Raw genomic sequence first — 13,130 nt, 5'->3', positions numbered from 1 at the left:
ACCACATTAGTGAGGATTCAATCTAAATAACTTCAAGTACCTCCCCAAGGAGATTTCAGTTTAACAGCATAAAGATTCTTAAGTCCATTTTCTTCATCATTTGTCATTTAAGAGTGATTCCTGATTGCTTCCCACAGCCAATTAGTCTTTTTACAAGACCAAACGTAATATATAAAGCCCAGACACAGACGTGTGTCACTAAGGGACACTTGGAATTCACTGATCTTCGGCTGTCCTCTATTGCACTCCATATTGATGCCCTTTTTTTTTTTTGTAAATAGGTATAAACTGACAATATTATATTCCAGTAGGCAGTTCAAACAGCAAGACACATAGGGGTTTCAGTGAAGCAAATAGGAAACAACATTATCTGAAACCCTTCACCACGAACTGTTCCTCCACAATCACTTTTCTGCAAAAATAGATTTAGGAGACCTCAGCCCCAAATCGTTCAGTCTTTTCTGACAAAGCTTTATTTCAGAGTAGCACAGCAGAATTAAGAGCAAGCCGTTGTGCTTCGGTGGCTACTAAGAGCTTTTAACAGGTTTCCGCCCGTTCCCCTGGCAGCATCAAGCAGAGCCAAAGGTTTTTCCAGTAATTGAACCAAATGGAAGTTGAACAGGAACCTTGCACAGTTGGAGCTGCTAGAAGAGTGTCATTGATCTGAAGAAGAAACAATAACAAAACCTCCCAGGTTTCTCTTGCCATAATTGTCGATTCACGAGCCAGTTTCTGGACAGCTTTCAAAACCTGCAAGCACAATCTAATCTGACTAGATCCTGGGTCTGGCCTGCAAGAGAAGAAAACAATACTTGAGTCTCTAAACAAGAACTATAAAGTGATGCATTCAATAATCTGAACTGAGGAATTTCAAGAGGAAACATCAATATTATTGAACAAGCGCCAAGAACATGAGCTAATATGCTTCTGTGCACCCTACCTCTGCCTTAATGAGCACAAGACGTGCTGTAACATTCTTCTCTACACGACACAGGACTCGCCACCATAGAGTGAACACTACCTGGAGCAAGCACAACCTATTATCCCAAAGGACTTTATCTGAGACCAAACAATGAGAACGTAGTTGAGACATCACTAACTGTCACATACATAATTCAGAAGGAAAAAGGCAAAAATAGGAGAAAATATTGCTAGCAAACTAATTTCAATTCTTCCTAGTTGTCCTCTTGCTTCCAAATGTAGATCTAACTCTTACCTGCAATACCTTGGATTTAGGAAAAAAAAAAAAAATTCTAGAAGAGGGTCATTAAATAAGAAAATCAGACTAAAGGAAGAGAGGATAAGTAAGGAAGACAGAGCACAAGTTGGTATTATCGAGGTTTTCCCCATGGTAACACCCAGTTCAACACTGTCACTACCGAGTCACTCAACACGAAGTGGGGCAGAGGCAGCACAAAGCAGCATCCTCTCTTCCCATCACTCCGCTGGGACAAGGCAGGACGGGTACAACATACTAACATGGAACGTTCTGGACAGTCTCTGAGGACACCGGCAAACAAAGCTGAGAAAGCCTAAAAGTTTAAAGCGGGAAAGAGGAGGTTACAAATTTGAGTATGCAATATATACAAGCCATACTTCAACTTGTAAGCAGCTTCCTCATCCCTCCTACCACTTACTGAAAGGATGACAAAAAATATCATAAAAAATATTACCTTCCACTGGCCTACCAAGTAGTATTACCAGATTCCTACCAAATGTTCTCAGCGTGGTATAACCCACAAGCCATGCTGCATGGCAAGCATCTTAAGAACACACTGATCCACTAGATAGAGATCTGCTTTTCTTAAGAGAATAGTAGCTTGCATTGAGCTCACTTTTTGACAGACACGCTTTAAAAATACTATGAAGTCTTATCTTGATAGAGTAAATGTTGTGTTACAGTACAGGAAACAAGGTTACAAAGAGACAAGGTAATATCTGAAGCCAAATTACTGACTGCTAGTCACAGTAGTGCTAGCTCCTAACAGACAGTCTCTGTAAAACCAAGCCTGGGACAAGTAAGCCCTGCCTTGGTTACAGCACTGCTTTTTCCCTGAGCAACAACAGAGCAGATACTCTAATCAAAAGACGATATCCTTAATCTGGATAGGCTTGAAGTTTCAAAGCCTATTTCAAGACTTGTTTCCCTAACGATTTAGGGAACCTATATGAAGCAGGCTTACATGTAGGAGCTCCATACGCAAGACGACTAATGGGCTATTTCTGAGCAAATCTGGTAAAGGCAACTCTGAAGTCCCCGTCCATCTACCAGTTCCTCTTGTCCAATGCCAACTGAATGGCAGACGTTGGCTGCAGCATTTTGCAGACCCATGTCCAGATTTCTACAGAGCCTGGCCTTTTCATTCCCATACGCCTTTGCAACAAGAATTGTTCTCATGATTTCATATAAGAGGCAGAAGTTATAAAAAAAGGTCTATTACACTTGGACAGTCACACGTTCCATGGCCTCTCAAGCAATTCCAGACATTTTAGTTACACAGAAGACCCTGGTATCTACACCTCAGCCTCCTGGGAGAGAGTTCTCGTATTTTCTTTCTGGGCTTCCAACAAGAGTTTGCGGCACTGAAACGTCATCTGACAGCAGTAACTACCACAGCTGCTTAAGTAATCTGCAAGGCTTCCTGAGCGTCGTAGGGTTGCTAGAGACAGCCAGCCTGGGGTTTGCATGGGGACTGCTCGAATACATCAAGAAAAGAAGTGTTCATTTCATCGGGGTGGACAGAAGGGCAGCACTAGAGGGAAGGAGCCAAGAACCCTCCCTCCAGTCAGTCCGGCAGACAGAGGACAGGCAACCGACTCACCCGTTTCACCGCTGTTATTTTCCAGCACCACGCTATTTGAAGGACTGTGCATCTGACCATTTGATTTGGCTGAGCATTCAAACTAGAATGATTTATACACACCTGCTTTGTAGCTTGTGTATACTTGCTCCTGAGAAGCTATTTAAGTTGAACTGCTCACTTAAGGCTGCCACATTTCACATCACAACTACATATCCTCCTGAGGGTCTGAAACCCCCACCGCAACTCTGGGCCACCAGCTTCAAGGCAGACAAACCAACAGCTACATCATGTCCAGGAAACCAGGATGAGGAAGGAAGCTATTTTAATCACAACACTCCATGGGACACAGGCTTAGAATAAAGGCTTAGTATTTTCAGCAGAAGAACAGGATTTTTCCAGGAGATAGTTCAATGCAGGTGGCTACGTCATCTCCTGGGTAAGTATTCTACAGACGCCCACCAGCACCAGCATCAACTGGTTAAAACCAGCAATTATTCTCCCCTTGCCCTCCACAGGCACATAAGAACGTGAGCCTTTGCTTTCACTCGAATGAGGTGTGCACAGCTCGGTTCCGCATTAAATTTCCATTACAGAATGTCTTCCTGTTGCTGGAGCGAACTCTGAACACAACTCCCTGGAGGACAAAACTTGAACTTTAAAACCCTTTTTCTTAAAAACAGAGTAAGGACTTGAATATCAAGTGTTGACAGCAACGGCCATGAAACACAGTGTTTCAGATAGATCTCAGAGGCTTTTGAGAGAAAAACAATAGAGTAGTTACACTGGGGGGCAGGGGGGAAGTGTTTAAAATAATGATTTTCCGGCCCTCCCTGTCTCTGGATGTTAATTATTTCATTCAACAGCCATCACGTGCAGTCTATCACCCTGCACCAAGCTCCTTCAACGAACTTGGGAGAGAAGGGTGGAGTGGCAGCCTGTGCCAACAGCATGCAAGAAACAGGACTACTGAGCTGCCTGCTACCAGGGCCCCTGGTGTGAAAGCAGTTAAGAGCTCATAGTAAGAACTATTTAATGGAATAGTGATGAATTCTTTCTCTGCTGTGCCAAGGGAACAAATGTTCCCAGACAGTAGACACTACTCTGCATGTATTTAAGCTTAGAGACAACCTTCTGCAGAAGTCTAATCCAGAAGCATGCCTTCCTCAGATTTGTGCCGTTGCCCTGATCATCCTTTAATGGGAATTAAAATGGCTTTTCTGCTACAAGTTCAGAGCAATAACAACTAAGGTTAGGTGGTAGACTTTGCAGCAATCAACAGATATAAAGGAACTCCTCGTCTGAATTTGTAGGAGTTACTATTCAAAGCCCTTTATTAACAAAGCCTTTGGGCAAAGTTAAGTGATCCAAGCGCAGCAGAGCACTCTGAAGGCCACTTGCAGTGCTACATTATTAATACTGACAACAGCAGAGGATCTGGTACTTACAGACATATACTAAACACTGATCTCAAGCAGTTTCAGGTAGCTAACATTTAAATACTGTTTCACAGGGCACCATTAAATAATCTCCTCTTACTTATCCAACACGTGTTCAACAGCAGCAGGTAAACTTGTCATAAACCAAGTATGATGTTTGAGCCCTCTGACAACGTCACTTTGTCTAAGAGCTAGAAGCGTGTGTATCTCAACATTATCGTCCAAGATGTCTCGTGTAACACCAGGTTGTCAGACACCAAGCAGGATTCTTTTGAAACTACCAGCAAAAGACGGTCAGCGTAATTACGCCCATTCAACAGGCAGCAAGATGCAGGCACAAAGCAGTCACTTACTGTAACATCCTCCAGCACATCAGAAATGTGGCCAAGTCTTGAGTAAACAAAGCATGATGTGCTCTTAGTTATCTCAGTTTTACACAATACCAAGCACGTGGTCACACAGTGATGCTATTTAACCTCTCCCCCCACCATCCAGTCATCTAATACAGACGCAGTTCTTAGAACAGTACATCTTCAAGCCTATGAACAATCTGTAATTCTAATTACCTAAACATAGCAGCAACAACTTAACTTGCTACTGAGAAAAATCACAAAACAGGCTTGAAGAGACACCTTCCTCCTAACTTTGCAATGATAGCAGTCTTATTTTAATCGAGAGCCTCCACGGCTCATCGGGCCTCTTCAACAGGTTACCTGTTGGCTACAGCTTCGAGCTGCTGAGCCTCCTGAGCATCCCAGCCCTAACACTCACCTCGGTACAAACAGATTTTGGAGATGTTTGAGAATGCTTTGAACGTAAAGGTTTGGTTCCTTAATAACTGGTAAAGGAATGGAGTCCTTAGGTAACACAAGAGCCATAATCCAATCCGTATACACATCGACACAGTACTTCACAGTATCGCCATCCAGAGGGAGGGTCAGTCCATAACAAACCACCTCCATAGTCCATTTTACCTAACCAAATACAAAGCAACAGTAATTAAAAACAAATATTAGAAAGTAAACAATGGTCAGTGCACGTTGGTTCTAAGTCAACAAAATAACAGTAGTTCTGTGGTACAGGCAACTCTATTTAACATATACTGCATGAAAATACCAAGTCATTAATTTGTGTATCATGACATTATGAAGATTATGAATAAATTGCAAATCACTCTAAATCCTGAGTCTGCTTAGTCTAACCTGTAGATAGAGCTCTTCAGAACACACAAGACCTGATGTAAGGGAAGTTTTTCAAAATCTAGTAAATATTTGTACTAGACAAAGACTTTTTAAAAGTCACATACTGTTACTTTAAAAACAAAGATAATTAGAAAGGCTTTATGTGTCACCTGCTAAATTCTTTGGTTGTTTTGGGCTTGGTTTTTTTTTTTTTCCTTCTCTTTAGCCTGAACTTCCTGGTACAGTAGCTCAGATAAATGCTATGAACTAGCTGTTAATAGAAGCCTTACGTAGATTACTAACCTAAAAATATAACTTCATAAAACTTGGACTATTAAAGAGAGAAAAATAAGAGGCTATAGAAAATCAGTAAGTTGTCACTCTAGCACGAAGAAAACTATGATCTCTAAGGAAACGCACTTACTTCTTTGTCTGTTTTTAGTAAACTCTCACTTCCAACGGACGATGTAATTAAAGCTTGTCCAAGAGGACGCACCACCGCATTTGCCACTTCTCTCCCCACGTTTTCAGGATAGCTGTGAAGTACACTGGTATTACCCTGATCATTCTGAATGACAAGATGTAAGGATCTCCACTCCGAGTACATAGTGCCTCTATGCTACAATCCAAATAACACCTGGGGGTCAAGGAAGAAAAAAAAGACATAATTAGTAGAAATGTCTATGACATGAGTTACCAAAACTGAGGCTGTTTGCCATGATATGGACCCTTGAAAATTCAAGACGCACGTCCGTGTCGTACATTTGAAGACCTAGAAGAGATTCCAACAGCTGTTTTTCAACCTTCACGTGTTTAGGTTTTGGAGTTTTTGCTTGTTTGTTTTTAAAATATAGCCGTGAGCTTGTTTTTTTTCTAAAAAAGATTACAGTAAGTTTCAGCTAGGGAGCAGCCCTTAATTAGGCATGCCCTAATGCATTCCCAATCCTTGTAAAGTCAATACACAGAGTCACTCCCTCATCCAGATTTGTCCCAAAGATTCAGAATAGAAAAGCCCCCAGAAAAATGCCCAGACAGCACTCTCAGAACTAGACTGAAGAAGCGCAGAGTTCTCCTTTCAGCAGCGCTTCCGCACAGCAGCAGTTGTGCATTTTCCCTTGCTGCAGACTGCGCCAGCTCCGGGAGCCACGCTGACAGTGAACGAACCAGGCTCTGGCAGTGGTGGGCTTTTGGAAGGGGGCTGTGGCACTGTCGTGAAATCACAACCAAGAGAGGTGGATCCGAAGCAGAAGTGAGGCCGCGCTCCCACGGCCACTCTCAGGCAGCACATGCCCAGCAGCACGGCAGCGTGTGCCCCTCCGCCCGCGCTCAGCCAGCGCAAACCTTCTGTCTGCCGAGGTAGCTTTCAGCCAGATCAAGACCTGCTCTAACTCAGGCGAGCTGAGCATCTGTGCCAGCCCAGAGGAGCAGGAGGACACACGGCCGGGAGGGCGGCAGGAGCATCCCTTCCAACAGCAGAAGGCTTTTGCACCCACCCACAGCAACGCTAAAGCTGCTCCTTAAGCAGGTGGTGCCGCGGCAGCCTAAGCCACCACAACAGGGACTGCGCCGTCCCCCTCTTCCCTCCTCTCCCAGCAACACTGGCAGTCTTTTAGCAGTCATCCAACCCAGCTGAGCATGTGAACAACAAAACAAGGAAAACAGGGCTGGCACGGGAGAAAAGCAAGGAGTGTTCAACAGCCACAGCTTAGATCACCTCAAGCTCTCACGAATAGCACCCCAAAGACCGTTCACCAACTAAACTTAGTTGGCACATTTTGGAAGCCAGTTATTTATACAGGGAATATTTTGAATGCTTGCCTTAGACGTTCCTTGGCCCCAAACCAAATAAGAAGCCAGACCTGGAAATACACCTTCCTAGGAAGAAAGCCACCATTTAAACAGGTCTACCTATTTAGCTAACTCCCCAAGCGTTTGTTTAGACCCAAAACCAACGTGAAAAGCCTGATGATTCCCTTCAAGGGAGGAGGGAAGGCAAGGCAGCAAGATCTTAGTTTTCCAAACTGCGTCCTTCCTGGTTTGAGGCAGTGGTCACGTGCACTCATCTGATAGCAAATTAACCAGAGCAGCCACAGCCTGCAGGAAGCACGTCCTCTCTGTCCTTTAGGCTTTTCCTCTCCTCTGGGGGCCGTGGCGGTGGGCATGCGCGTGCCACTGTGGTCAAAGCCCTCAGGCTTAGAGGAAAACAACAATTCCAAGACACTAGCTCTCAGGACAGAGAAGTCACAATAACAAAAAAAAAAACCCAACAAAAAAAACCCAACCCCAAACCCCTCAAATGAATATGACTCACAGTCCTCAGTGATGGCTTCAGTCACTGCTTAACTTACCACATAGGTTTCCCTACTGCTATCTTTTCCCCTTTCTTCGTATCCCATACCCACTGGGCCCCTGCATCTTCCCCCTTCTGTCCCACCTGAACACTGTCTTAATGTTTGGAGCAGACCAGGAAGGGACAGAAGCGAAATACCATCCACTTTGCAAGACTTCCCCTTCCCTCTCAGGCCCACAGCACTGCCTCTACCCCACAGCAGTGTGGCTCTGCCTCCTGCTTTGGTGCACTCTCCATCCCTCCCATTTGACACCCGAGCTCATTACAGCAGCAGGCACCACCATTTGAGGAGCGTTGGTTTAAACAAACAGATTTCAGCTGATAAAGCAGCAGGTACTTTCCATCACCACACTCCAGCAGAAGGACTGGCAGTGAGCAGCTCACGGCAGGAACTTATCAGCGTGCTGATAACTGCAGGCAGGCTCACGGTGGCTGCCCTTGCACCAGCACAGGGCTCTCAGAAGCACGGAAGTGTTGCACAGCACAAGCAAACTGCAGGCAGCGGCTGTGTAGGAGCTTTCTCATCTAGAAGACAAAAGTCAGAGGAGAAGGATTCCCAGCTCCCGCTGCATTTTGGAAAACTCGCATCGCACTAGGGCAAGGCAATGGGCGGACACAACCGCCTGCCTCCATGCAGCTCCCTGCCACGCTGCAGCAAAGATGCAGAGGTCTTTTGGGTGACCCTTCCACACCTCGAAGAGGAGCAGCATTTGTAACAGACAGAGGACAGACAGAATATGCCATGCTTAAGAGAGACTTCGGAGCAGGACGGGGTAACCAAAACCTCTGGTGCCACATACTCCCAGCCTGCTGCCTGACCTTCACACATATTAACGATCAAATTTGTATCTTATTAATATTCCAGACTTCCTTCGGTCTTGCCATAAAAGAAATCTGTGAGTCATCAATATACAAGGAATACTGAAACAAGTAATTGCTTCAGATGTAAAATCCTCTTGAGGAGGGATTTCCTAGGGTATCGATTTATTTGCCCCCTACACTTAGCAGTAAAAACATCTTATTTGTAAGGACTAGAAGTTACTTTTCATTTAGGACCCCACTTCAACTGCCATTTGAATTGGAAATTGTTGCCCTCTGTTCAGACTGGGGTACAGCTAAACCCATCTACTAAGCAGCTCCCTATAACCGGACACCAGTAAAACCAGGCCGGTAAGGCCCCCCCACATCTGCCCCTGTGACGCTGTTCTGTTTCGACAGATTCAACACGCTGACAGCTCTGTCACTTGATACAAAAGGCACCTAATGTTTTGCAGAAGCACAACTCACTCCCTCAGAAGAGACTGTATTTATCACTAATTACTTCAACAGCAACAGCAAACTAAAAAGAAAAAAATTTTAAAAAGCGGCTGTGAAGCCATGCAAACAGCATACCCAGCTTTTCATTTCTGTTTTTGCAATGCTGCTGCATTTCAGTGTTAAAAAAATCACTCTCACTGGCCCAAATGACATCTCCTAAGTTTCGTGCAGCTGAATATTCATATTTCACAGAAACACTTGTCTTACTGAGGTTCAAATCACTAAGGACTCTCAGAATGAGAGGCAACGTAATTAAGAGGAGGGGTGGGAAGAAAAATAAATAAAACCCTGAAGTTTACCAAGCAGTTTTACACAGTTTGGAAAGGGGTCTTGTTTATGTTTCTGGAGGCTGCACTAAATAAAACATCCCCAGATTCTCACAGAGAGCCAGCTCTGCAAAGAAACTGTCAACATTAACACTGGCAGAACAACCGAGAGATGTGAAGTTAAAATATTTACCATCTACTACGAAATTGAGCATAATTCCAATATTCCTTAGTGTGATAAATAATTTGGGTTTCCATATATTCCCTTCAGAACCATCTCAGCTTAGAAATTTTAGTAGCTATCACCATATAAGCCACTGAAAATGGATGTTTCAGCATTTAAGACCAAAGATCTTCAGCTCAGTAACACTGCAGAAGTTGGCGAGCGTGAAAGAATTTACTAATGAGCCCATAAAACTCCAAAAACAAAGATATTTAAGTTCTATTTCCAGTCCCCAAATACCTAATATGAACAGCTGCAGCCAAAATATTTAAACTCCTGGATCAGTAAAGTTAGGCAGTGAGAATTACCTAACTAACCAGCCCCACATTCTGCAGCTCCTTTGGAGGAATACGCAGGAGCTCAGAGCCTAAAGCGGAGGCGGACTTTTGGAGTGTGTGCAGGGGAGAGGGCAAGGAACCAACACTGGTGTATGAAGCAGCTTCTCAGGAAGCGTGCGCTGAGTGAGGGGGGTGTTGGGGGCAAACACGAGCGTTTAGCCCTTTGCGCTCAGCAGCTTCATACGTAAAATGAAATGTTTGCCTACAATGCAAAAGGCTTTCAAGCACAAAGAGAAGCTGTCCCAAAAATGGATGCTTCCTGGGTTTCATCAGAACCAAAAAAGCAGAGCCTGAGCTGAAAATATAACCAAGGCAATTGTTATTCCTGTAGTGCAAAGACCATCAGCACAGAGATGCCCAAGGAAGACTGAAGACCTAACAGAGCCTACACCAGAGAAGCATCACCATAAAGGGTCTGCATGAGAAAGTTCTGGGATATCAGGTATACTTGATGAGTACCTCACAAAAAACAAGTAATCCCTCTCTCTGACACCAGCAGTACTGACACCTGCTCTCTAGAGGCAACAGGTACTGCCAGAAAGCCACCTCGCTAGAACCCGGTTTCCCTGGATCCAAACCAAAGAGGTTTATGAGGAATTTTCCAAGCCAGCTGAGGCCTACGACATCCTGAGCACAGACAACTGCCACATGCCCCTCTGCCCTCCAAGTCTGCCTTGGAGAGAGCAACTCGGAGCTTGCCAAGATGAACTCAGCACCTCTCGCATTAAGCCCACCAGGGCTGAAGAAGCGCAGAGCCCTCCGGGCAGCTAATCTCTGCTCTGCCCTAGGCACGGGCCCTGTGTGAAGGACAACGGCAGAGCAGATAGCAGGCGAAAAATCAAAAAGGCAAGAGCCAAACAGAAGACCTATCTGAGAGAAACGCTAGCAGGAAGTTAGTGTTTTGTTAATCCAGTATTTTGTTAAAGAGTAAATGGAGATCCATGTCAGGATTACTATTAAATGAAAAAAAAGTCGAGATTCAAGGCAGGAAGAGACCAGGCACAGAAAAAACAGGAACTCATGTCATCCTTTCCCAGGCCGTTCAGCCACAGGGCTACTGAGTAGAAGAGAATCACAGCTCTCGTTGCCCAGGGTAGATGAATTTGTCTGATTTTATCACCTATGCCGTAGCAGAAGTCAATACGTTACTCTGACACGGGGAAGGCTGGGTTCTCAGGCGTAATTTCAGCCCCAGGGCTCGGCCTTGCTCTCCCCAGCACTCCCTACTCACTGGCTCCCGGGAGCACTGCCGGGCACCAGCCGTCCCCAGGCAGCAAGCAGGCACCCGCCGCGGAGGAGCAAGCTGCCTAAAAATCGCACATTGTAACACCTGAAGATAAACAGAGCCGTAAGAAAGCAAAAACATCAGTCCATTTTGCATGTTTTGGCTGTTACTCTGCTTTCAGGTATTGTTACTCGGGCATCTCGCTATTGTTCTCATCTTCAGAAGTGCCGTAGAGAAAATCACCTTTCAGGCAGGTCACCTGAGAATTTCAGGAGGTTTCACGTTGTGCCAAAGCCCACGTGATGAACTCCACCGCAAAACAGCACGCTTCCCTGACCAGACTGAGGAGAGTTTTTGCTCAGCAGTTTATTTCACACCCGCCTTCTCCCCCAGCCCAGCTCTGGACACCGCCAGGCCGGGCCCCCCAAAGCCGCCGGGCCCCCCAAAGCCGCCAGGGCCCTCAGCCCGGAAGAAACCCGGCCTGCTGCCCGCGGGTCAAAGGCGAAGAAAAACCAGCCAGGGAAGGCAGAATGGCGGCGGAGCCGGGGAGCACCAGGCACCGCCGGTGACCCGCAGGGAAGTCTGTCGCAAACGGCGACACAAACTTTTCTGCCTGCCCCCCCACCCCGCCGGCGCGCAGAGGAAGGAGCTCCCCGACCGCGGGTGACACCTCACGCTCCTCCCGGCGACCCCAAACGCGGCTCCGCCGGGGCCCGGGCAGGGGTCGAGCCGGACCCCCGGGCGCCAGGCAGGGAGAGGGGCCGCCCCCCAGGCCCGCTCCTGCCCTCCCTGCGGAGGCTCCGCGGCCCCGGCCGGGCCCCGGTAGCCGCCCGAGGGCACCGCGGACACCCCCAGGGCCCAGCGCCCCCCGCCCGCTCGGCCCGGCCCGGCGGCGGGCAGAGGCTCCCGGGCGGCGCCCCGCCACCACAGGCCCCGCCGGCGGCACGAGCGGGCCGGGCGCGGGCAGCGCCGCGGCGGGAGGGCCCGGGCCGCCTCACCTGCGCCAAAGGGCCCGGCGGGCATGTCGGGGCAGGGCCGGCCGCTCCGCCCTCAGGCCGCCGGCTCCATGGTGCCCGCGGCGGCCGAGACGACACCGGGGAGACGCCGCTCCGCGCTGCCCCGCTCCGCTCGGCCCCGCTCCCCGCGCCCGCTTCCGGCAGCGCCACAAAGCGCACGGCGGGCGGCGGAAGCCCCGCTGCAGTCTACGCATGCGCGCGGCAGCGCTGCAGCACAGCTCCCCGCCCGGCCCCGCCGGCGGCGCCGAATAAGTCGCGGGGGAAGGCTGCGCGCATGTGCGGGGCGGCCGGGGCCGCGCCCGTCGCCGGCGCCGCGCTCTTCCTCTTAAAGCGGCCGCAGTCCGCAGCCCCCGGCCGCCCCTCGGCCCCTCGCCCGCCCCGGCCCCAGGGAGCACTCCGCCTTCTCCCTGTTCCCCTCTGAGCGTGGCTCCCCGGGGCCTAGGCCCGGGGCCTCCCGCGGGATGGAGCCGGGCCTCGCCCAGCCTGAGCCCCGAGGAGCCGGGGCCGAGGGCAGGCAGGGCCGCCCCTGCCGCCCCGCTGCCGAGGCTCAGCTCAACCCCAGCCGTGGAGGCCGCAGCCGGCAGCGCAGCCCCGTCTGCCCCTCCTGCGGACCGCGGCTCTCCCGCCCGGCGGGCTGTGTCCCCGTCCCGCTCTCCCCGCCGGTCCCTTGGCAGCGGTCACAGCTCTCCGCGGGCTCCGGGGTGCTGCGCACAAGCGGGGAGCAGCGCCCAGCGTCGTTCGGCGTGAGGCGATGGCAGCCGGGCCCGCTGAGGAGGCCGCGAGGGCACAGGGGCCCGCGGGCAGCGGCGTGGTCCGGAGCGCCGGTGGGTGAGCGGTGGGCGCAGCTGCCCGCGGGGACACACTGCCTCCACCCGTCTGCGGTGTCCCCGACCGTCTGCGGTGTCCCTGCCTGCCGCGAGCCCCTTCTGCAGGGGCCGTGCTGGGGCGCTCGGCCCGGTCTCACAGACTCCTCA

General features: G+C 49.1%; 1 protein-coding gene across 4 annotated transcripts in view; it reads right to left on the bottom strand.

Annotated features, from left to right (window-relative positions):
* Positions 1-12,286, bottom strand: part of RALGAPB (Ral GTPase activating protein non-catalytic subunit beta) — a 67,117-nt gene extending 54,831 nt beyond the window's left edge. For all 4 annotated transcript variants that reach the window (XM_075438921.1, XM_075438923.1, XM_075438924.1 and 1 more), the window contains exons 1-4: positions 12,139-12,286; positions 5,846-6,058; positions 5,012-5,214; positions 627-790 (exon numbers count right to left, since the gene is read on the bottom strand). In XM_075438921.1, coding sequence (XP_075295036.1) covers positions 627-790; positions 5,012-5,214; positions 5,846-6,028 — 550 coding nt within the window. In that variant the 5' untranslated portion in view covers positions 6,029-6,058; positions 12,139-12,286. The remainder of the gene's footprint in view (positions 1-626; positions 791-5,011; positions 5,215-5,845; positions 6,059-12,138) is intronic.
* Between the last annotated feature and the right edge of the window lie 844 nt (positions 12,287-13,130).

Source organism: Opisthocomus hoazin, chromosome 18 (genome assembly GCF_030867145.1).
Source record: "Opisthocomus hoazin isolate bOpiHoa1 chromosome 18, bOpiHoa1.hap1, whole genome shotgun sequence".
Taxonomy (NCBI): domain Eukaryota; kingdom Metazoa; phylum Chordata; class Aves; order Opisthocomiformes; family Opisthocomidae; genus Opisthocomus; species Opisthocomus hoazin.
This window is presented reverse-complemented; position numbering and strand designations above follow the sequence as displayed.